At 37.2% G+C, this 26,479-nt stretch overlaps 1 protein-coding gene and 1 non-coding gene across 2 annotated transcripts in view; both read right to left on the bottom strand.

Annotated features, from left to right (window-relative positions):
- POLA1 (DNA polymerase alpha 1, catalytic subunit) overlaps positions 1-26,479 on the bottom strand; it is a 183,025-nt gene that overhangs the window by 131,903 nt on the left and 24,643 nt on the right. Inside the window, 10 exon segments of the mRNA XM_015885864.2 lie at positions 16,854-16,976; positions 17,205-17,354; positions 19,076-19,200; positions 19,754-19,850; positions 21,004-21,123; positions 21,458-21,587; positions 22,426-22,601; positions 23,387-23,503; positions 25,108-25,197; positions 25,917-25,978. Coding sequence (XP_015741350.1) covers positions 16,854-16,976; positions 17,205-17,354; positions 19,076-19,200; positions 19,754-19,850; positions 21,004-21,123; positions 21,458-21,587; positions 22,426-22,601; positions 23,387-23,503; positions 25,108-25,197; positions 25,917-25,978 — 1,190 coding nt within the window.
- On the bottom strand, positions 19,366-19,496 carry LOC116652818. The gene has a single exon (XR_004306037.1).

Below are 26,479 nucleotides of genomic sequence, written 5' to 3'. Positions count from 1 at the left end.
ATCAGATTCACATTCCTTCCCCACGAACACTTGTCCTGTGTCACACAAAAGAGTGACCAACAAACCTGATACAGGGTTGTTAAATTCAGACAGTGAGGCACCACACAATGACCTTTGGAAGAACGATATTAACAGGTGGCCGGTGTCTAAAACAAATCATTATATTACACTTTAGCAGCGTGGACCTAAGTGGAAACACATTGTCTTGTCATCAGCAATTGAATAAGCCCCAAGTAATGCTACTAAAACACAATTTTCACACTTGGGAGATATTTTTCTTCTCTAGAAAACATGTTTCTTCGTGGAGAACCAATGAGGATCAGCAATGTTCAAACACAAGGCAGCTCATCTGAAAATTTCCCAAGGGAATCTGATGTTTCCACCTCTGAGCTCAAAGAGTCCTGCTATCACTCAGAGATCACGCAGGAATTATTCAAGATTAAACTCAAGTGTCGCCTATTAATTTACCACTCTTGAAAGCAGTCCACTGAAAACACAACCCTACGCCAATTATAAACAAAGAAATGGGGAATACAGTAGTTCCTAAGCAAAGTTCTTCAAAACCTGGATGAGAAACAAAGCTACAAGCGATCAAATTAATTGCCCTTGCTTGCTAATTAGTTTTCCCAACATCAATCATCTCAAGTTAGCAAGTTTTCATCAACTTTTAACCTCGAGACAAGTCACTGCTTTGACAGGAAGGACAGCTGTGGCAAAAGGCTGCAACGTTTTGGGAAAGGCGGCCATTTCCGACCACGTCCAGAGCTGAACTCTGCCTGGTGGGGGCAAAGAGGGGAGGGGAGCCCGTGTTCCTCACCCTGACAGCCCTGCCAGGCCTCCACAGCAGGGAGTGGGGTGGAGGGCCCTGTTGCCCACCCCGCACTGCAGCCTGGGCCACGTGTTGCAGCAAGGCAGTGAGAGGGGCCAGGCGGCAGATCGGTTTCCTGTCAGCTGCAGGATGGCAGACACTTAAGCTGCTCAAAGGCTTCTCATTCTTTGCTTTGGAAAGGGTAGGTTCAAGGACACTACCAATCTAATTTATGTTTTACACACACAGGCAAAGCTATGACATCATACTTTAAAGCAGGAGGCTAACTGGTAACGTAAGGCTTTGGTACCGACACACGGCTGGATGGTGGAAGGAGTTACAAGAATGCTCACAGTGAAGTTCATCGGAAAGATACACTGCTTAAGGTTCCATATGGTGGTGCAAGCCTTCTCAGCTGCCTGCTCCTACAGCCATAAGCCAAAAGCAATATACCTGTTTGTTAGGGAGCAGCACACGAGCATCTCAAAGTGCATTGCACAGCACATCGTACAGCCAGCTCCATTTCCACAGCCACCAGCACATAACAAGATACAACGAACTCCTACAGCTACAACAAACCAGAATCTGCTTTGCATTCCTTTTTGCCTACGGAAAGCAAATGAGAAACTGGCCAGCAGTTCCCATTTCAGTCCTCAAGAACAAGCCAATTTGGAGCAGTCAGGTCAGCCCTGGCAACTATTCCTTCCCTCTCAACCTCCTGCACCTGGTTCCTCACTTCAAACCCATCATTTTAATTCAGGTGAGGGTGAGAGTTGAATTGTATGCATCTTTGGGAACACAAAGGCACCCATCATGATTTCTAAGCAACACGACATTGGTTTTCCACCTATCTAGTTGATAAGTAGTACCGATGACTAACTTGGAAAGTGACTAGAAATAAAAAGTGGATGCTTTGGCAATAAAGACATCTAACACTTTAGGAAAACTAAAAATAGGGGAGGAAAAGACTGTTAAGACAAACAAAAATTTCTAAGTCTCCAGTCTCCTTATATATGTAAAAGTATCTAAAATCTTTTCCTAAAGTTTTCCTTCCACATCAAAAAGAAAACAAATGAACGACAACCACCACTCATTCCTATACAATCAGTGTCATCTTTTTTCCTTCCTATTAAATAAATATTTATTATATATGCTTTTTCTGCATTTACAATATATATTCATTTTAGGCAAGCTCTTCATTTCCTTTCTTAGTAGTCTGAACACTGAAAACAAAAGCAAAATCACACAAGACGTACATAAAACAAAGCAGAAGTGTCACAATTACAATCTGGAACATCATATACTAACTTCAATGACATGGTGAAATTACCCTATAACAATATGCTAATTCATACAAGTCAAAGCTTTTCTTCAAGAGTTAATGTCTGACAATGATAACTTAAGGTAAAGGAAAAGAAAGAATGCAGAAACAAACAAACAAAACAACTTTATTCTAGGTTTTGACCACAGATGTTCGTTTTTTTTTCTCTGGATTGAGCTCAGGCCCTCAAGCTTCTTGAGGACTGAATGAAGATGTCCATCCTGTCCACTGTTAATTGTTAGTAATCTAACAAAAGTACACTGAAGCCTTAAGTAAAGCACATCTGCTGAGCATATGAAAGATCCCAGTTACTAGGATTATAACTGGACCACCTGTGGACTCCATGGGGCCCATCTCTCCATGCCTGTGTGATCAGATCTGCTATGGGGAAGACAGTGTACTCTAAGTGTGCTGAGGAGAGATGGAGTCTCTGGGCAGGACAGAGCAGAGACCTCCTGCATAAATTGCTAGAAGTGCAAGAAAATCATAAAAAATTGAAAATCACATCATCGAACACTTGTTCTCAGCCACATCTATCATCCAGCCCTGATGCAAGGGGGGATTATTTTTACTTTATAAAATAATTAAGTCAGTTTATACATGAAACCGATTTTTAAAAGAAATGAGTTGTTCACAGTAGCATGTCGTTTTATCTAGCAAATATTGTTGTATGCCACTTCACTTTAAGTACTGATAATGTAAATGGCAATGCAGTCCAAACAAAGAGTTTTGTCAGAGGTCAGAACTTCACTGGTACTTTCAAGATCTTATCTTCTGCAGGGAGGTCTCCTACTACTTACTTTAAGTTTCTGACATACACATACAACAACTACAAAAGACAATAAAGCACACGAAGATAAATTTAAAGCATATTCTGGTCCATAACTCTTCAAATTAAAGTTGCATGTTTCCAATAGTTATAAAAGCTATTCTACATCAAGAAACAAATAATCACACCTTGATCTTGAACCCAAACCTATGCAAATCACAAATTAAAGTCTAACGCCTGCCTGTCATTTCAGCAGCATTTGCTGGAAAGGTATTAAAACCTCAGTATCCTTCTATGGAAGGAACACAATGAGCAGATGTGGGTAAGAAGCATTTTTTAAAATGCTGCTCAGAATGAGGATACTAAATAATATTGAATTAAAAAATATTTTATTTTTTATTAGACTTAGCAAAAGGGGTTTTTACCACATCCCTAGAAGACTTTGAGGGGATATGAACATTACACTGAACTACAGTGGTAATAAAGACCTGAAGAACACTTTCTTCAAGTTATTCACTTTCTCAGTGGAACAATGCAGCCCTCAGTCACACTTCTTTCTCATGAAGTTAACTAAGAACTGAAATATGGCTCATTTATGCTGCTAATTGCAGTGACCCTGAATTTTGACCAACAAACACAAGACACTAATCATGTAAGAGGACTTGTAAGACAGTCATAGGAGGAAAGAGATGAAACAGATGTCAAGTTGAACCACACATGTGGGGCATCAGACAAGCAAAGAATTTTGAACCTTGGCTTCTCTTACTGCCTGCTGTTCTCTGCCACAGCAGGAAATCCATACAATTGCTTCAAAACTTAGTAGAACAAAACTGAAGTGTCATACAGTTCACTGCTTGGCAAAACGATTCAAGAAATTCATGACTGTCATTAAACTCAGCCCCCCCCAAAAAATCACACATCACATAATCCTTTATGGCTTCATTTTAAATATGGTGACAGCAGGACAGGACAGTGGGACATGACAGGTTTTTATTGTTTGTTTTTATTTTAATTTGTTGTTGTTGTTTTACTTTCAGTAACCCCGACAGCCAATCTGAGATGGGTATTTATTCCTCATCATGTCCATAAATTATACATGGTCAGACATTCTAAAGGTATGTTCCCTAAAGGTTTCAGAACCATTGCTGTCTTAATTTATGTTTTCAAGGGAACTCCTGTGGAAGGAATGAAAGAAGTATTTTGTTGGCTCGGAGCAGTACTGTCATGATGGCTCCCAGATTATTCCCTCGAGGCAGACAGACTAAGTAGGAGGCTTTATCATCACTCAGGCAGATGGGTTATTAGACACATGACACCAACAATTTTAGTAGACTTGAACACACAAGCTTGGTTTCAAGGCTGAAATACCAAAATGAATCCACTCCAGAGGAATCCTCTGTTATCAAATAGATACATTTGATGGATACCATTACAAGTATCACATCTACAGTGTAATGATTTAACAAAGTATTCTTATTTTTTATTCCTTACTGAAAAGTAAGTGTAAAAGAACTGAAACAGGCACATAAGTCTCTCTCTCTTCACAGGCTGCACCTGAAGGAGGCTCCAGTGTTGTACAGTTTCACATCTAACTCCTCACCTGAAAAGTAACAGTTTCCTGCACTCTTCATCTTTTTGATACTGGGTAACTGGTCTCTTACAGAAGAGAATTACATATAACTGTAAACACTAAGGCATAAAAAAATCCCTAGCCAATAGGCTTCACAGCTAAAAATAATCAGCATGAAATCCTATCTTCAGAACCATTCCATTACATTGACCCACCGTGTGTACATCAGTGTTTAACATTTTAATAACATATGTACATATACAAGATTCCAATTTGTAAGCTGATACTATTTTGAACATGCAAAAATGCTGTAACTACAAAGAACTACCCTCTATAAAATTCCACAGATGTCTTTAATAGAATGTACTAAGCAGCCTACCATGTATCCATCCTCACCACCTCAAAGAGAGCGACATCTTCAAAATTCACCTATGAAACAGGTCTATCCACAACATAAGCTCCAGAAACTGTTAAACTTGTAGGCTTAAAGTAGAGACTAAGTATACAGGACAGAGAGAGAAAATTAAAGAGCTCTAGCAACTCAGAATCTAGAGGCCTACCACCTGAATCTTCTCCTGGTGACATTTTGGAGAGTGACCAGCAAGGAGCACACTTTGGTACTTTCCAGTTACACTACTAATCCACACTTTGTGTAATTCTCTCATTTTCCACTATAATAATAATAATAATTATAATGATGATGATGATAATAATAATAAAGTAATCTGCAGTTGTAACTGATTTCTGATATAAGCCCTACAATGCCTAACCTCATGTTTAAAATTAAGCATACATTGCTTCATAGTTCTTCTTATTAAATAGGTAATAATAACCCAGGAAATTTATTACACTTGTCGTCTGATATAAGCTACACCACAGGATGCCAGTAACATACAGAAGCTCAAGTATTTAGGGACTAAATTCCTATGGAGTCCATACGTTCCAAGATGGAAAAATTCACATTATAACCAAATCATAATTTCTGTTCAAGAAGAGTTTAATGAATGCGCACTCCAGATATTTAGTCTGTTCTTGGAAAATAAGAGATGACCTTCACTCTACACTCTAGTAGCAACTGGTTGATACCATCCAGCTATGCACACAAAGGCATCCCATGTTTGCTTTGATTGCTTGTACATGCCAGAAGTTGATGTCATTGATAGATTAGGGCTATTGACATCGTTATTATCCTCACACAAAAAACTTTATTAGCATTATAGAAGGACTGAAAGTGTGCTACCCCATTTTCTAAAAACCCTTCCCATCTGCTGCTGGATGACAGTCACAGATCACCTTCCCTTGCCTATTAGCTACATATTACAGCGGGCATCTGAGCTCCATGGGAAGATTCTGGATGCACATGTCTTGTGAGCAACTCCAGTATTTGTAAGATAATTACTCTGGCATTGTTAACTTGCAGCAGTAATCAGGAATGAAATCACCTAATAAGCCAAGTTACCTAGTAATCTAACACATTATAACAGTAACGACTGCATATAAACTTTGAACCCCTGTTAATGCCAATTAATTTCAAGAGCATTAGCACCAACGGTAAACAAGTATGAAACAGTTTAACTAATTAAAGCTTACTATGTAATAGTCTTTTAGCTTCAATTATCATTTTTCATATTAGTCATCTGAAACAGTAATGATATCCGCCAGCTGGAAAAGTTAAGCACTTAGAACAGGGCCATCTATTCCCACAGCAACAGGTAATCGTAACAGCTTTTGAAGCTATGTCATGCACTTTCCTAGGGAAACTGCTAACTAAGCCTTATCAACAGAGACAAACAGCAGATGGCAACAAATGTGCCAAGACACATTTCATCCTCCAGGAAGAGTTCAACACGAGGCATCAGCAAAAAAAGAAGCAGAGCTGGAAACATGACTTCCACAGATCTTAGCCAGCTGCTCTCTTCTGTAGCGAAAAAAGAATAAAAATCAAACCTAGTCAAGCAGTGATTCTCACCCTACAGTACAGGTCTCAGATGCAGCCCATCCGCTTATCTTTCACAGAAAATCTAGTACCAGGTGTATCACAAGAAGGGAGCAGAAACTGTTTTCCTTGTGAGAAGCTTCCATCTCAACCCCCATTAAAAAGGAACTCGTTGAAATACAGACATCAACTCTCAAGGCTGAGAATGATTCCAATGGAGTCGGAACCCTGTAACTGCATGCTGACTTCTAATTCTGACAGTCCATCTCGTCTGGAAACATCCTTCAACAACTCAACTGCTCACTCACAAAAGTTCACAAATGAGAAGAAATACAGAAGCCAGGAAGTAGAACTAAAATAATAAAAGGAAATCAGTTACTCTATTTAAGTTATGTTACTATTTTCAAAACAGTTTACAGTACAGCCGAATTAACATGTATGCCCCCATTACATTTACAAGGTAGTTAAAATCAAAACGTGTAAAGGAGTTTTCTTCCATTAGGAATATTCACAATTTTAGGTTTTCCCAAACTCCATCTCCTCCATTACTCACTGTAGGAGCTCAAAAACACAGAGGGCAACACAATACATGTTCTTTCTACAGAACAAGTGCCAATTTGGTGTGTTACCTCAAGCCCTACACAGCTATTGGCCAAGACAAAAACCACCTCTATGCTCTGTAAAGGCTGATTAATGGGTTAAGCATGCAAAAAGCTTCTTTTCTCTTTGTTCTTTTTTTTTTTTTTAACAGATTTTTGTTTTTTTTAATTAACTTACCATACCATCAAAATCCAAAAACCACAAAAGGTGTCTACTTCAAACACTACCTGGCAAAGCTGAGTAGTAAAAGTAGCATCATGTCACATAAAATTGAAAGAAAACTTATGACCAACAACACAGAGCAAATCTGCAATGATCTATGTACAACACAAACTATTAATAAACTATTAACTCCAAAATTCTTCACAGAGAGAAGAGCAGGCACAAAACAGGCTTTCCTCACGTTATGCTAGAAAAGGCCAGGGACAAATACTAAGTCAGTACTGATACTTGATAATTGTGATAATCTACTGCCACGCATACCTTACATGCTCTTCACTGCAAAAGAAGTTGCTTGGCTTAGCAGAGAGACTCTCCCTTATTATGCAGACCAGCTGAGCCAAAAACTATGCAGTACTGTATGGAATAACAGAAGGATCATTTCTGGAATAGTCAGATAAATAACACTTCATACTGTTCTACCGTATCCAGATCTCTTCTGATAGATACATTCCTTTTTATTTTTAAATTAAAAAAAAAAAAGAAGAAGAAGAAAAAAAGCAACCAAGATCCCTTCAAAAAGGAAATAACTAACATTAAATAAGCTAATGTAATAAACATCAGATAACAAATATTTATTCCTGCCGTAAAAATTAATGAAGAGGAAACTGGGACAGCTGCACAGTCCAAAATTGGCAGTGATTTTCAGAGAAGGAATAGGATCCCTGAAACTATTACTAGATGGCTCAGGAATCCCTGGCAAAAAATCAAACAGTTTCTTTAAAAAAAAAAAAATAAAAAATTGCTGTAATTTAACACAGTATTTATGACAGAGCAAAGTCACACAAGCTCACACTCCAGGCTGAAAACTAAGAGACACAAATAAAAGCCACAATTTATTAATCTTCCCTCAGTCAGCATGTCAGAAGCCCATCTTACTGAGAAAGAGAGACACGCCAAACAGTGCAAACTAGATGGCTTATTATATATGAACAATGAAATAACTATTTACATCTAATGTTTAATATATATATATATATATATTAATACTCAAAGTTCAAGAACCCCCACCAAAGCAGCAGATAGCAAAAGATCTGTACTAGAGAAAGGTGAAGGTTGTGCTTGTCTGAATAAAAGAAAAAAGGCTGTATTTGCTATGTGCTTGTTCAGTGACAGAATCTTCCACAGAAACCTACACGCAACCAAAATCATTATGAAAGACATTAGATCACTGTGATGTGCATGTATCCTCCTAGCCATAGAAGGAAACACATTAATTATGAAATAACATAGTAGGAAGTAAAAGAAAGCAACTTGACTCTTCCCTATCAAGTGCTTAATTCTAAATATTCCAAGTGCAGCTGAAAACCTTAAAAACCTGTATGGAACTGCAGCCTAGCCCAAAAATGTAAGGACTATTGGTCCAATTTAACAATCAGAATTGCAAGTGGAGAGGAAATTTCTTGTGTGACAGCTTTTCCCTGATTTATTTTTTAGGATTGTTGGGAAGTTTCCCACTAGGAGTACCATGACTAATTCAATTTGTACATGTACATACGCCAGCATAACGCACTTTTGGCAAGAGGCAGCTTTTATAATCTTCCATTCGTAGTTCAGCAAGACTTTTTTTTTTCCCTGGATGAAGAGTTTCAGTCTCCTAAATTCAGACCCATCTTGTTACAAGTCAGAAGCATTTTGCCATGATTTACATAAAAGCATTTCCACTGAACTAAACAGCAAATGACAGATATAGCAAATGGGTTCCAGATAGCATTTAAATAGCTGTACTAATTACAACACACAGATAGGAACATGATCCCTTATTCAAGTCCTCAGAATAACCATCTAGAACATTGAAGGGAATAGAGGAGAAAAGACAGCAAGTAAAGGAATTTACAAACAAAACAGCCAAAAAAAACCCCACAAACAAAAGCAAAACCAACAAGAGCAAAACATTCAGTGTAAAAAAGGTAATCTCAACTAATTAGACACCGTAATGATCTTTCCACAATCTGTTAGAGGCGAGTTGTCGTTAATAACTTCACAGATTTCCTCCAATCCTTTAACGAGGAAGGATCGGCAGTTTCTAAATCATTATTGCTCTGTCATCCTGGAGCACTGCCAAGAACGTGGAACTTTGGGACACCTGTCAATTAACACATTCCTACTGAAGGCAGGCTCATCTTCAGGCTTTAAATCTACTAAGAATCGGCGATTACAAGCAAGCAGATCAAAACACGTAATAAAATTAGAATTAGCCTCTTGAAGAACAGCCTTTGACAAAAGAACATGAAGAGCTGTCTCTGCTTTAGTAGCTATATCCATATTTTGGAAGACGAACTACATGATGTAATAGACCTTTTTCCATCTCTAACATCTGTGGTATATAGTAGCGCATGCCAAAATGACTGGCCACCTGATGGACAATTGTGTNAGATAATATTCCATGGTACAGTGTATTGTGCTTGTTTCTTAGTATTTATCCTGTTTGGATCAAATAAGGAAATGAATCTAAAGCTTTTCTCTAATCAAAGCTTTCTGCAGGGGTTCTCAGTCTAAGTACAGGCTTCTCATTGATTTTTCTTTTCCTCCAGGATGACTACTTTTAACTCTAAGTTGAAAAATATGAAGTTATGCATTGAAGCAAAAAAACGAAACCCAAAACAGTATGATACATATTAAAGCAACAAGACAAATGAGCTACTGTGATCTAAAGAAACTGACGGATTTCTGTGCAAATACAGGAATTATATTTGTCTAAGTTAAAAGATGCTGATTATGTTGAGTTCTGAGGGAGACAGGCAGAGTGAGGAGGACAAATTAAAGTTGCTGCATAAAAAACAAAACAAAACATCAGCTGCCATTGACTCATAGCTTGGGAGTTCAGAAATTAAAGTGAAGACAGTTCTAGGTTCAACAATTATAATCCCAATCAGAGCAAAACTAATGGGGAGTCCACAACCCACTGGAAAACTAACCGAAGATTTCCTTGTAGTTTTCTGCCAGTCTTTCTAGTGTCAATTCCAAATTAAAATGCAACACCTTTAACGGTTTGATATCCCAATAACATTAGAAGTACCAAGGAAGAAGAATGAAATAACACCAAAAATATTCTTTGAACTTAAGACAACCAGGGAGAAAACCAAATAAAATCTTATTAGTATGTCAGTTGTCGTAGTGCCTAATACAATGAAGATGCAGTGAACAGTTCAAAACACCACATCGAAGGGGAAATCTATCTCTATGGAAGCAACCATTACCACAGTTATTCCTTTCCTGGACAAAACCAAGTCAGTTGAAACAAATCCCTGGACATCATCTAATCCAGACTTCTTCCCAAGAGATGGCTACAACTGTCTGCTACAAGGCAACACTGGAAGAGTCTGGTTTCTTCTTGATAGTCCCCTTTTTAAGCTTCTGGTCACCACAATTTTTTTTTTCTTAAGCTTTTCCCTGCAGACTGAAAGAACCCAGCCCTAAGCTTCACGCCACAATAGGATCATCACTACAACTCTTAAACCATTAGCAGAAAACAGATCTCCTAGGCTCAAAAGAGTATTCATTCATGAGCATAAAGCATGTAGCTGTGCATGGAGCAAGAAGCTTCTAATAAAGGCTGCGTCCCAACAGTGAGCTTCTGCATAGAAAGTAAAGTTCCCAGGAAATATACGAGAATTTTGATTACAAAACCAAAGGTATTTTTGATGGACAGTATGAATGAGGCAATATTATCTTGAAGAACAACCAGTTTAGAAGTGGCATTGTGTAAAGCTCCTGTATCTTTCTTCAGTGTGGTATCTCTATGCCAATACCTGAAGAGAACCACAAAAGGATCTCTCTCGAATCTCATAATTCCTATTGAACTCTAACTAGGTAGTATTAAACAATTCCTTCAACTAAAGCCTAGGTATGGCAAACTCTTTGGAGACCAAAGGATTCAAATATACTCACCAACACTTTACTGCATACTTGAGAGTCTCTGCAGCTCATAGCAGATGTGGAGAGACATTTCTACCACTCTTGATTACAAGCTACCAGCTCTCACCCAACACATGGCTTCTACAAGAGCACACAGTATTACATTTCAGATCTCTGAGTAATTTGCCAGAGGCTTTGCTCTTCAGCATCTCCTTGTACTTGGCTTTTAGTTTTACCACAATTCTGAGTGAGGCATATCTTATTGCTATCTAGGCAGTCAGATTAAGATAAGACTTAAGTAAAAGCAGTATCTTTGGGCATCATGAGAACAAATTAGAAGATAGAAAACCATAGGAGAAAACAAAAGTGCAGGAGGAGAAACACAAAAACATCACATGTTCATCCTATTAATATTAACCCAATAGTTTCCCAGTCAGGTGTTAGCTGGAAAAAGGATGGTGATGTGTGACCTCTTGTAACTCATGCTGAGCTGTCACCGGTTTCTGACCTTCTCCTCTCTACCAGCCCTAAGAGCACACAGTGAGTCACTGAGTCATTGATCCAACAAAAACCAGTTTGGTAGAGTTAGTTTTCAAGTCAGATCACCAGGCTGAGCCAACTCACCACATGGCTGTGCAACTGATAGGACTCATTCACAGAAATAAGCAGTCAGGAAGTGACAGGCACCACAAATTTGGTGACAGCACAACCTTAAAGTAAGCAGTTGTGAAAAAGAAAGTCTCTCTGTTCATCTGACTTGTTGTAACTTGTTTTGGATATTATAATGCAGCATAATATGCACAGCTTTACTGCTGGACCACAACTGCATCTATAATGATAAATTTAACAGTGACGACTGAATTTACCTCAAAAGCTTCCATTTAGAGATACTGCAACAATTTAGCACTGCATCTCGTAAGATCTCAGCTCACTGTTTTTACATTTAAAAGCAAGTCTTTATACATATATATATGTATATATAGAGAGAGAGAGAGATAAAGAGAGAGAGAGAGAGAGCAAAGAAAGAGATACCTGGATTTCTTCACAGAAGGCAATTACAATACACAGTGATTAACCTGCTTACCTACCCTTGCCTAATTTATTTATTTATTTTTTAAATGAGCTCATCTTTCTCCACTTCATCTCTCTCCTCCCTCATCCATTCTTTCCCCAGACTGCTGCAATAACATGCTTTTATTCATTCCTTTTGACTGCCAGGGCCTTAAACTAATTATTAACTGAGAATGTATCTAAGGATCTGAATGAGAAAGTTGGAATCAACCCAACTGCCTTTCTCACCTTTTTATTTTGCATACTGCAGTAGCTGATATACCTGCTAACACTGGTGAAATTAGTAAATGTGTGATTTTCCTTTCAAAAGCAACTTTGGTGGCCACTTGAGTAAAAATGTATAATGATGAAAAATAACAGAGAAAAAAAGAAAGTAACTGAAAAAAAAGCCACAACTTTGAGTGATAGCCATTAGCAACCAGGCTGACTACACGTAACATTGTCTCAACAACTTTGCTGTAAGAAAATCCTGCAGCGGAGGGCATCCTGAGTTTGGGAAATGGGACAACTGACACTCCATCAAAAGACTTGTCCTTTAAAGAGGCTAAAAAGGCATGACCTTACACTGCCTGCAATTAGAGAACTGGTTGGTGATACAAAACTGTCTCCTCTTGTTTCCAGCTGCTAAATTACATTAAAGACAGCTAAAAATACATTAAATATTTTCCTATTACTTTTCCATGCAAGCAACTGCTGTAGTTACAGCAAGAGCAATGTCCAGGCAAACAGTAACAGGGAGGGGGAGAAGTCCAAAACCCTTCCAATGCATTCTAGATCAATAATGTAACGTTTGGATAGCAAATGTAGATTTATTTTTTCTATATTTATCTTTAAATTTGTTGTAAAAACAAGAACTAGAGCATTTCTAATAATCCAAGCAGGAAAACATTTTTTTTCCTAAAATATTCATGTCTTTTCCTAAAACATTCAGCAGATCTGAACTATGGTTTTCATTCCCTCCCGTTCCAAATTTGTGCTTTTTTTTTTTCTTTCAAAATATACTGAAATTTGTTCAGTCTGTCTGTGCTATATAATGTATTAAATTCAAAGGAATTTCATCCCAGCAGCAGATTACCCACAACTGAAAAGAATGAACGAGGAAGATGCATCTGAAAAAACACTGTGTAGTCAATGTTTAAAGCACTTTGTGACAAAAGAGAAAATCTTAATTGATTAATGATCTCAAGGTCTCTATCGCCATCTAGTGAAAAATTACTACCACTACTATGCTAGCCAGATAAATTAAATCTCACTCAGTGGAATCAAATGCGTTAATTTATCCCCTGGATCCAGCCTAAATACGACCCCAGATGTAAGACTTCCCTACATTTCTCCTGCATGTAGCAAGTACACAAGGGTCAAACACCAAGCCTGACTGATGAGTACTGAGCTCCTATGGGAAATTCTGTCAAAGAGTCATAGATTACACTGTTCTAGCATGATGATCTGTTTTTATAAACGATGTTCTTTCTAATTTGTATATAACAATTCTGCCATTAAACTGAAAAGATCATGTCATACACTACCATACATTATAAGTTCTTAAAATAGCAATGAATAATCACAACAGCCCGTAGTCAAAATAAGGAACTCTGTGGCAGTTCCACGACATTTTGTCCATCAGCATAGCCAAACCATAAACCAAGGTTACAGTCCATGAGGAGCAATATAAAGCACTCAGTATTATGCATTTGCAGCACTCAGTTCTCCTACAGCCTTCAGTCACACAATAACAAAGCACCAGTTTAAGAAATTCAAAGCTCATTCTCTCTGAGCTATGTTAAAACTTAGTGCTATCATCAGCTTCAACAACTTAAAACTCGAAACGTACATTCACTGCTTTAAATTAATCTGACAACACTTACAATTGAACTGTACTTCTGCAAAAGAAATATTAATTTCACTTCAACCTACACAGGGCTTTTCCCACTTAGACACCTGCATTAGAGACATCTACTAACTCATCTGCATTTGCACAGGTCATTACAAATATATATATTTGTATATCATATAATTGTATTATATATATATATATATATAATATGTATATGTATATTGTATTATATATGTGTGTGTGTGTGTGTATATACAAAAACATATATATATATATTTTCATCATGAAGATCATTGAAGTTTGGAACAATAATATCTTTCCTGTAATAGTTATTTTTTCAATTTACCTGTCCACATGGAAGAGCCAAATCTCCCAATACTTAACATCTACCAATGTTATATTAGCATTTAGAGTTAAAAGGAAACCTTAATATAAAGCTATAGAGTAATATTTTTCTAGATTAAATATTCCAACTCATAAAAACAAGTCAGAAAACTAAGGTGAATTCTCATGACATCTTTTACAGCACAAACTAATACTTGCAGAATAAGGAACTAACAAAGTTGTATCTGTTTATTGATTACCTACTTATAAAAGCAAGTTTTTGTAACAGAATGTATACAACGTGTTTCATCAGAAACCATTATACTTCCACAGAAGTACAAAAGTACTCAAGTTTTCAGAAGTTTGTTATTTCCGCCAGATTCAGAGTGCTAGGAAAAAAAATGACTTCAGCTCTACAGGAGGTGCTCAACTAGACAGAAGAGCCATACCAAGACAGTAATGTCCCGCTGATTTCAGCATTACCGCTGGCAGATGTAGTCTGGCTCCTGCTTACCTTAACCTCTGCGCTGTGCTCCCAGCAGCCCCATCTCACAGAGCTACTTTTAGAAATCACCAGGGATGACACACTTTCAGCCAATGCTGTGCCAATATAAGGAGTTCTTCCTCAAACTCAGATCAACTACAAAACTGTAGATGCAAATGTCTGGTAAAGCCTTGCAGAATGCAAGCTCAGGTCCAGTACAACCAAAATTCAAGAGGTATGAAATCACTCTGAACCAAAAAACAAATTATGTAAAATAAAGCATCTCAAATGTTCTCACTGCATTTTCTATCATCTATTACTGCATTTCCTCACCACACAGTAAACCATTATTTTGGAACATCCAGATTGGATGGGGCCTTGAGCACCCCAATCTACTGGAAGACATCCCTGCCCGTGGCAGGGTGTTAGAACCAGGAGACCATTAACGTCCCTTCCAACCCAAAACATTCCGTGATTCTATAACTCTGTGATGCAGGAACACCAGAACTGGATCACAGAATCATAGAATCGCCCAGGTTGGAAAAGACCTCGAAGATCATCAAGTTCAACTGCAGCCTAACCACAGTACCCCAGCAGCCTAACCATAGTACCCTGGTACATGGATACACCACTGTCCCATAAGGCACAGACAACTGAGAATAAACAGTATGTGTTTCAAAGTAGTAATTTTCCATCCAAACTGAGAAGCAAAAGGCTCCAGTATCTACACAACACCTTGTTTGTGACAGGTGCTCAACATGATTAATGGAGAGCAACAACAAAAAAATTTAGAAAATACAAACAATGAAATATACAGCTACTCCTAATGCCAGACTTGTAGACAAATACAACAGAAACATCTCCCCTGCCAAAAAGATTGCATTTCCTTATAGGAAATGTCAACATTAGAATTCACATGAAAGCATAACTCATTTACAGTAATCAAAGCTGGAAATCATTCCCTTGTTAAATGGCTTTAGGGTTAAACATACAGGCTAAGTAAACCCTGGAGGAACAGCAGATGTGAGGTTACCCCAGAGAACTGTTCAGAGGGGAAACCCCTGAAAAATAAAGATGTTACTAGAAACATTATACCCATCAGCTGGGAGTCATAAATGCATCTACAGCAAGGACAGCTGTACTCTTAAGTCACAAGAGTCACATGCCTCTGAGCACTGACATAAGCTCTTCCATCTTCCTGATCAACTAAAAAAAAATTGACCAATCATTCTGTCATATTCATTTCTTGGACCTCTAAAGATTCCTGCATGGCATTCTCTTTTATAAAGAGCTAACAAGCAGTAGCATGAAAAGATTGTGTTTTAAGATGCTGTGTATTAGTGGTATCTTTTGGATCCTAAATAATTATTTCCTCTCTCAACTGATGTGGAGGTCAGCATCCAGCCATCATAGTAATCAAAAGGAGCGGTAGTTATGCCTATAAATTTAAAAGAATCTCTTAAAAATACAATCTGTCCTCTTGAAGCTAAAGCAAACCATCATTTTAAAGTACAAACAGGCTCTGAAAGGCCCTAATATATAATCCATTGGCACCAAGGGATTAATCAGCCCTGTCACAAAGTCAGGGTTTCTGGCAACAGTGTACCAAGGCTCAAGACAGACTGACCAAAGACAAGCTCATCCAGAGTTGATGTGCACCACTGAATCAAAGACCAGTGCATGAAGCAGAACTGGAAACTCATGGAAAGCATGCAAACACTCCTGACTTTTCTTTCTTTTCTTTCTTTTTTTTTTTTTTTTTTAAACCATAATCCAGTCTGATGAAACCAGAGCAATTTAACACATACAAAAAAAAAACAACAACAACTCAAGCTACAGTTTCAACTTGTCTCAAATTAAGACATATATCTCACTCTTTTCCAGACACCAAATTCCTATTTTCTTCTCAAATGCGATACAGAAGAAAATTAAAATAATATAGTTCCAAAATTAAAATCAGCTTTGAAAACAAGTAAAGGCCACTATTCTGTTCAATGAAAAGTAGGTAGCTGAAATTAACTTTTAGGTACATGTGTTCACAATGTGTTTAATGACTTACCTCTCTCCCTTTATGCGTCACCAAAGCCGCCAAGGGTTTGGCATAGAATCTGCTGTAGGAAAATCCCAGGCAGCCATACATACTGTTAGCGGTGAGTTTCAAAGCTTTCTGTCTGATATCATACTGAAAAGAAACATAACCAGCAAAAATGATACAACCAGAGCCAACAGAAAGCAGAACTTAATCTTCAAAATTACATTCACAGCTTTTTATATAGTCTGCAGCAATGATGGGCTCCAAGAAAAGCACATTACAATCACTGCTCACTACTAATCATCCCTATTCTGCAAGGCTGATCAGTGCACTTAAGGGGAGTGGAAGGAAAAATCAAAGGAGTTCCATAAAACACACCTGTAAATAAAGGTCAGGATTTAAGTCTGGCTGTTTCATTAACTGCTTAACTTGGCGCCTTCTCTCCACAAGTTTCCTGATTTCTTTAGGCAGAATTCCCATTTCCAGAGAAGGGTCCGGAAGCTCTGGAATTTCTTCCTCTTCTTCCACCTGTCAAATGATCATCAGTGCTTATCATTTTGTGCTTGAGAGTCAGGTTTTACCATGCTAAGTGAACAGCTTTGCCAGAGGGGGACAATAAAAACAACACAGCTCATATCCACTAGTATGCAAGAGCATCCAAGCCCATACCTGTTTACAACAACAGGTGCAAAAGAGCTTTTTTCTGTTTGACTACATCACCTGGTCCCTACTGGGGCCATGGCATAAGCCTGTCTCTGTCCAGAGGTAATCCAACAAAAACATGGACCGGTAGTAGTGAGATTTTTTACTTCTATATACATATGAATGTGTGAAAGAGATACAGTTGGTATGAGATATATACAAACAAGCAATCCTCTCCTTGCTGAACTAATACACCTTTTTTTTTTCTTTTTTATTATTCTCTCCTACGTATTTTTGGTCTTCTGAGCTGTAAAATGGAGCACGTGATCTGAGGAACTGATAATCTGAACACAGTAATTCACAAAAAGGAAATCAACAGTAATAACAGAATGAAAACCCCACCCCAAGCAACTCTAACACAGCAAAAGAACAGACAGAAAGCACGCATTCTTCCTATTAGCATTTGTGAAGAAATTATTGCTCAGCAAAAGTGTGAAGATATTTCAAGCATAATGGAAGAGAGAGAAACACACAAAGAATAACAGAGACACTATAAGGCTGACACTTCAGTAAAGCAGATCAAAAAGAAACTTAAAAAGAGATGACATTAAAGCTTGATTCAATATCATGCCTTGAGAGAAATCAAAATGAGCTGTTTCAATGTGAAGCACAATTAAGAAAGAGGAATAAATTCACAGCAAGTTTGGAGAAACACAATGGAAGAACTCCACATTTTTCTCCTAATTTCTGCTGTGGTACTGCTATTTTATTTGTTATAAGATTAAGTCTCATAACTGCGTATGGACAACACACTTATTCCAGCCAGTGAGCCGATCTTGGTTAAAAATAAAAGCCTCAGGTTTAACCTTTAAACCTTACAAGCTCACTGCCTCAGTTTACAGCACAACTCCACCAAGAACTGCGCCAGCACAGCTGAGGAAAGGAGCATAAGCAGACATAGAAAGGCCATGGACAACATAGATGCTGAGAAAACAGTACATGGAAGGACATCTTCAGGAGGGTCTTCAGTTGCATTTAATATGGTTTAACACTTTCTTAAATAGAGTGAATTTTAGCAAAGCCGGTCTTGCAATTGACATACTCACAGCAATGCTCCCTGACACACATCCAAGACATACTGCCCCGGAGTCTAATAGAAGGTTGTTTTATTGCACTCCTTCCTCAAGCATGAGGTACATTTTATGAATTCTACAGCAACATAACTTTAAGGAGCTTCTACAAAGGCATGAAGAAATGGGCCAGGGCACTGAGGAACTGCTAGAAGGACACAGGGCTGAAAAGGATCAATGGTGCCCAACTAAAAATCTTGCTTTATGAGGATACCAAATTAGAAAGCAATAGATTTTATTTAGATAGGAGATAACTTACCAAGACACTGAAGAAATATAACCGAAATGAAGACGGCATATATACTATACCCCAAACCAATACTTACTGTGATGCATCTTTAAACAAGACCCATTTTTTGTAAGTGTGAAAGGAAAATAATAAAGGAGTCAAACAATGAATAAGAACAATTTCTTAAAAAGCTAATTCACAAAAAAACATGCTGAAATTAAGGCAGTCACAAGTTAAAGCACACAAACCTCTGCCCTTTTCTGTGCTTCCGATGACAGTCTCTGCACTGTGGTAAAGCAGATATTAAACTCCTGGATAATTGATGGGTACAAGCTGTTGAAGTCGAGAAGCAAAACAAATTTGTCATAAAAACCTAAAACAGAGTTTCAAACAAAAGGTATGATTATTCAGTCTCGCTGAGGTCTTCATCCAGATCCAAAATTTATATGTAAGTGACAGTAATACATCATATCTCATTTCTGTAGTACCATAAATCCCTTGCAATAGCTGTTGAGACGTACCGCTACCTACTGCAGACAGCTGTCAGAAGTGGAACGATCCAACTCTATTAACTCATCAGAGTTGAACAGATAGCTTCTGTGTTACTATAGGACACTAGTACAGTTTTCCCCACATAGAGGAGAAACTGAAAGAAAACTTACGTGTCCATTAGAAATGAATATACAGACATCTATGTCTGAATTCCTCTCAAGAGCTTAATCTACTTACAGAAACCTAAGAAAAAAGGTTTCCCAAGAGTTAGTAACTCCAAAATCTATGCTGGGAATTGTATTATATTCAAACAGAAACAATAAATCAACATCAAACTCCTGCAAGATACATACATTGTGCACTGCAGCCTGCCTACATTAGTATATTCTACCTGTCTCTAACTTCATAGAAGAAAGGAAACTGCAACATCTTACCGACTTTGGGATCCAAGACTAAGCCCCCAGCATACGCTGCTTTCTTTTTCCCTGTCTTCGATTTATTCTGATCTTCAAAATCTTCATCTTCATCCATCTATATTTGACATTGTAAAGTTATTATCTGGCCTCCAAGATTTCTATTCTACTTCTACTGTTAGAAGAGTTATTTTTGGCAAATCAAATACAAAATTGAGTGGCACTGTATACAGTTCCCTTTAAAATACACTCAAGACATGGAATTTTCATCATGACTGTCATGGTTTTGTGGTGTTGCTGTCAATATTCCACATTCATTAAAACTCTCAACATCTCAAAACAGCATTCAAATCAACTTATACGGGAACAAATTGATCACAGGAGATTACCAAGACTTAAGGAATTGTCATCATTCACTATAGCACTACTCCATGTTTTCTTACTGTTTCTAAACACAGACAGCAAGAAAAAAAAAATCAACTCATGACCCACAAGAAATATCTCTGCCAATTAAAATCAAAATATGTTTTTTGGAAGTAACAAGGATGGCTTTTAATTAAACAAATAAAAACAGTATTACTGACTTAAAGAGTATTTTGCTATTTGTTTCATTGCGGTAAGAACTTTCCTTTGAGGGGTTCAAAGCTCTCATGAACCAACTAAAATTCAGACACTGCTTTGATGCAATAATACAAACAAAAGTACTTATTATTCTGAAATATTCTATTGAACTTGAGAGTAAAAGGCAAAAAATAGTGGAAGAAATGCATTCTGAAATTCTAATGCACTTGCTAATAAATATACAGATGTTTCTATAAATATATTACAATGGCATTATTCAGATAATTTTTTTCTTAAACATCTTTGGATCTTTCACCCATGTTCTCAGATCATATGCCTTATAAATCACACTTTGAAGAACTGTTTATCAATAAGTTTCCCTTAACCACAGAGTAAGAATACATCCATTAATCAACATAGTCTGTCTTGGGTAATATTCTCCCGCTTTGGCTCATCTCAAACTGAAAGATGAAATGAGTTTCTATAGATTTGTGATACACTGAGAAAGGTGATATAACGTGCCTTTAAAACAAACATTTCTCCAATGTTAACTCAGCAAAAACCTTTTTCGAATTAATCTTAAGTTGTAAAGTTAAGTTACATCTAAAACAGGCTACGCTTGTGCTATGTTCTCAGTGAACAGCAGTCAAAAGAATGCTACTGTTTCTTTAATAAGAATTCTCAAATTAAAAAATAACAACTTGACTCACCAGCTTCTGTAGAGGCTTTTTAAAAACTTGCTTGTCTGGAACTATGTAGTCCTTCTCATAAAATGCATGAAGCAGCAAGAACTCATTACGTTCAGAACGTCCACCCATCATTGTCCTTGACTACAGAGAGGGGGGGGAAAATCATAGCAAAGCACAGAAAACAAACATTGATGTGCAAACATAAACTAAGCAATTCCTTTCAACTATTTTAAGTTCACGTAGAATTACTGTTACACTACAGCATTAGCATAAACAAAGCTCAAATGCTGTCTTGTTACAGAAGCTTTAATACTTAATTAGATTATCAAACTCTCACTCACTACAACAAAAAGTAGTACTGTATATCCTGAATTAGCACTTATAACTGAAAATTAGCAATAAAACAGGGAAAAAAAAAAGCTCTAAATTTGTGGAAGAAAAGAGAGGAGGGGGGGGAAACATCATAAAAATGTACCATAACGTTTCCAGATATGTTTGTAATCTGAAGGGCCAGTGGCAGAACATTCAGCTCACACATGATCTGGAGAATGAACTTGGCATCCGTCCAGGTGTTTTCCAGCATGAACAGTAAGTGAGGAGAATCACTGGAAAAAGAAGTGGAATGCCCCGTCAAAGTAAAATCAGGCTCGTATACCACACAGAACACACCTGGTACTTTTAGGACACCAACAATGAATTAAATAATAACAACTTTAATGACAAGAAAATAATTAAAAATATATTATTTGCATATCCTATTAGGTTATCTAAAATCAAGTCTCACAAATCACAAAGGTTAGAAAAGACCTCCCAAATGAACTAGTCCAATTATCCACCTAACTACCACCATTATTTCCCCACTAATCACATTCCTCTGTACCACACCTACACAGCTCTGAACATCTCCAGGGACAGTGACTCCTTCACCTCCCTGGGCAGCCTGTGCCACTGTCTCACCACTCTTTCTGAGAATAAATTTCTCCTAATATCCAACTTGAATCTCCCTGTCTCCATACAGCCAATTCTTTACCCAGCAAAACGTGTAGATGTTGAAGTCATTGGCTGCCAGTTTCTCCAGGAGAATGTGCTGAGAGACTTTGTTGAAATCTAGGCAGCGTACACTGACAGCCTTTCCCTCATCTTCCAGGTTAGTCATCCAATCATAGAGGGAGATCAAATCAAGCAGGACCTGCCTTTCACAAACCCACAATTGCCTGATACCCAAGTTATCCAGTACATGCTGTATGATCTTACTCAAGGTGAACTGTTCTACAACCTTCCCTGGCACCAAGGTCACACAATAGGCCATCACCCACCAGCAGTTTTTCATTATGAGTAATTAAAATTATTTTATTCTACAAACACCAATACGTTAAGTCAATGATTTCTAAATAGCACTTACGCTCTCCATTGAAGGATTAAAACCACAAGCCAGCAACGTACCTATACATATTTTGAATTTCCTCTGGTAGAATTGTTACTCTCTCTGTTTTCAAGATCTGATGGACCAGTTCAGACAAATGGTAACTCTTGCAGCGGATTAACTCTTTAGCTGAAATTTCTACATCGCAGATCATCCGACCACACGCAGCATTCCTTTCACCAAATCCTCCTCGACCCTTCACCAAATATGGAGAAAAAAAAAACAAACACCAAAACAACAAACAAAATGAAGCAATCACATTTCAAGGAATAACATGTACCTAGAATATATGCTTACAGAACTCGGTCAAGTCATCTACCAATCTACCACTGGAAATGCTCACACCCTGCATGAATTCATTACCAGTTATATCTTAAACCACTGTGAAAGTGGTATTTTTTTTCTTAAAATAATTTGAACATTGTCAATGAGAATGTGGGTATGGATTTCATTTTTTTTGTCCAAGGACATTTTTTTGCAGCAACAGCAGAACCAAAAGTCAAAGAAGCTGCTACACAAAAATGCCCAGCTCAGCCTCTAGGAAGAACAGGAACAAACTGGAAAATAGTCAGGCTCTGTACTTAAATATTCTCTGAACAAATACATGCTAAGAATTACACAATTATTAACTTAGCAGTTCTCAGTGGGATGATTCACCAATCAATCCAAATTACATTTTCTCATTTCTCAGTTACAGCAGACAAAGACAGTTACAGTAAAGACTATTGCAATTAATCTGTCATTACCATCATTGACTTGAAATCTGTAAACTAAATTAGCCTAACTTGAAAATTAGTTTAGCTTATTACTGTAATAAAAGTCATATAAACACTCATCACTTCTGATCTGGGACACGTGAAATCTAGCATGACCAACAGTCAAAATACATCAGTGTCACATTTACAATTCCTCCTCAAAATTAATTCATTTTTAATCATATGCAACATAAAGGGTCTTAAAAGACTTGAGCAATCTTCCTACCCCAAGCTTTGGCATATTGGACCTCCTTAGTCGACCTATCTTGGACCAGTGAGGGACTTTGCACACATTAATTCTTTGAAGCAGCACTTCCAGATCAAATCCATAAATATTATGACCCTTGCAGCAGAAAAAAATAACAAAAAAAGGTTACCACAAATGCAAATTGAAAGACTTACTTTCACACAGTTGGTATTCCTTTGCCCTTTGTGATTTTTTCATCTAATTGATGGCATTATCTCCCTCACAGAAAGCACTTTCTAAGAGAACATTCATCAACAGTACTCATTAGTCTTAACACTAACAATGCTGTTCGGGAGAATACCAAAAACAGCTCTACAACTGGCTCATAACACATAATTCAGCTTTATGCATTGATAACAAGGATGAAAATTTAAAACATACCGGAAAAATAATTATATTCTTTATACAGCATACAAAGTTAGCTATGAGCAATTCCTTTTCTCTCTATTCTTCTTATTCTTATCACATTCTTATTACTCGTATTATCATTATTATATTTTATTTGCTTTGATACTGCAGTTAAGCACAGTTAAATCCAGACTGAAAGATCTGTCTTCCAGTGTTTTTATACAAGACTACTCCTGCAATATTTTAAATGTTTAAGCAGTGCTAAGGATATCTATAAGCACTGGCCCATAACCGTTGCTGTAGGCAAAATGCTACCCTGTTGAACAAGAGTCTATGTGGAGTGGACTGGTCAATCACCAGAAGGTTCAGGTTCAGCATTTCAGGCACATCTGCATGGTATGATACACACAACATGAGAACATTCTTAAAATCAACAGACGCTCTTCGGCTGTAGTTGAGTGGCTCTCCACCTATGCCGCCATACCTTGTTTTTCAACAGCACTAATTAAGCCAGATGCAAATCAAACTACACTAACACTGTTCTGCTATTCTTAGGCTTAGAGCTCCCACATCTCCACAACGGTCAACCCTTTCCATTAATTCCTACCATTACCATATAGAAGCCAGGCTTACAGAAGGAACACAGGATATCAGATGCAGTGAGCTGATCACATCAGGAATCTGACTGCTCACTTCTTTCTACGCTCAACACTTGTTCTAATTATTTATATATGCTTACAGAAGGTTATGAAATCTCATATAACCAGCCTGAGATTACTTCAAATTGTCTTCAAAATTTCATTAAAAATGCATGCTATTTAAACTTCACAAAAGCAGAAAATGAGTAATTATAATAAAACCTCAGTTGCTAATATTAGTAGAAAACAAAACGATGCACATTACAAAGTTTTGCTTAGATCCCAAGGATTTGTATAGGTCATCATTTTGATTTACAGTGTAACGCAATATAAATGGTGATACAAATTATAAGAGCATCTAAACTGAAACAGACTCAGTATCCAAAGTGCTCCCATTTTTCTAGAAAATCATGAGGTTTTTGTTTTGTGTGGTCTTTGAGTTATGAAAAAAAAAATACTTATTTCAAATGCTACTGAAATACTACCTATTTCAGACATCATGGAAAATAATAGGATGTGTAAAATGCTTTCAGGGTGAAATTCTGTATTATCTTTGTGCCAAAGTATATTTGCTGTCTTATAAGCAAATTCAATTCATAAGGCATTCTAAGATAAACATAAAAGGAAACTGAAATGGGATAAAGCAGAAGAAAAAAAACCTGACCAACTGACAATAGACTTTAGTTCTGAGACTTTCAGAGTTAAATTACTCACCACAACAACATCTGGGTCAATTTTGTGAATCTTCGCGAGGAAAAATCCTAGCAGCGTTCTCTCTGTTGCAGCAATTTCTATTTTAGCATTCTAAAAGGAGCAAGAGAGCACCTGATTTCAATGACCCAATAAGTTTAAAATGGAAACATCTCCTTTCCCCTACTAGTTACAAGACAATAATAAAGCACCACAGAGCTCTCTCTTTCCTTCTGTAATTCAAGGCTTTTTGTTCTCACTCATGTAGACACAGAAAGCTTTTCTCAGAGGCTTTTTTTCCATTTTGCTTTTGTATGCAGGTATCTGCTGATATTTTAAGAGCTTCCTAAGAATCAAGCACACCAGGAAAATGCTCCATGTGCATCCTTCATTCACAGACTTAAGATCACACAAAAAGAGAGGAAAAACAAAAATATGGTACTTCATTATTCTGCCAACCCTCCTAACACCCTTTAGAAAAGGTACATTTTGACAGATTTAACTATCTAAGGAAAAAAGAAAAAAATTCCTCGTTTATTATGAGTATGTACTTGTGTATAATGAAAATTAATAACAATTTCAAGCCCCTCTGCAAAACATTTTGAACTGTCCTGTCTAAATTACCTCATAAGCACTGCTAACAGCAGTACTGAACCACATAAAGCAAACATCTCTGTTTACAGCAACACAAAATACACCCCGAGATTTAGGTTTGAGGAGTGGAAAACTAATTAAATAATCATGCCATTCCTTTGCACATTTCTTTTACATAACTCATCCAAATCAACACAACGGTCATATTTTAAGAGGTACTACCAGCCAAATGAAATTACCTTCTTTTTAACCTCTTCTTTGAAGTCATAAGGAAAAATGCAATCATTCGGTTTGGAAATAACTGCAAAATAAATGATATTTGCTCTTACATACATGTTCTTAACTGTACCCTCTATAAGCATCCATCCACAACAGAAGGGGATGAGGCAAACTAACTCATAATTCCACTAAGATAGCCTTACATCAATACTTGCCTCTAATGCCAAACGTTTAAAAACACAACATTATTTTACTAAAAGCCATGTCTACCAGATGACAACTGCTACCTTTCAAGAAGATCCTATGCAAAATGTCTTGTTTAACTCCTCATCTGTCACTGACCATGCTAGCATGATGATCTAGATTTTCTTTGCAAGAACTAACCAAAACATTCCACTTTTTATATAGACAATTCAATCACTTCTGAATTTAGAGTAGACCGTAATACATGAATCTTTAAATAACTGAACAACAACATAAGTAGTAAATACTAATCAGTCAGCTGTATATTAGGTTATCAATGGAGAATATTGTTATGGTTCACATCTTCCTAAGAAATTAGGATAAAAGCCTACCTGACAGT

This window comes from Coturnix japonica, chromosome 1 (genome assembly GCF_001577835.2).
Source record: "Coturnix japonica isolate 7356 chromosome 1, Coturnix japonica 2.1, whole genome shotgun sequence".
Classification (NCBI taxonomy): domain Eukaryota; kingdom Metazoa; phylum Chordata; class Aves; order Galliformes; family Phasianidae; genus Coturnix; species Coturnix japonica.
Note: the sequence above shows the minus strand (reverse complement) of the source record. Positions and strands in the feature narration are given on the sequence as shown.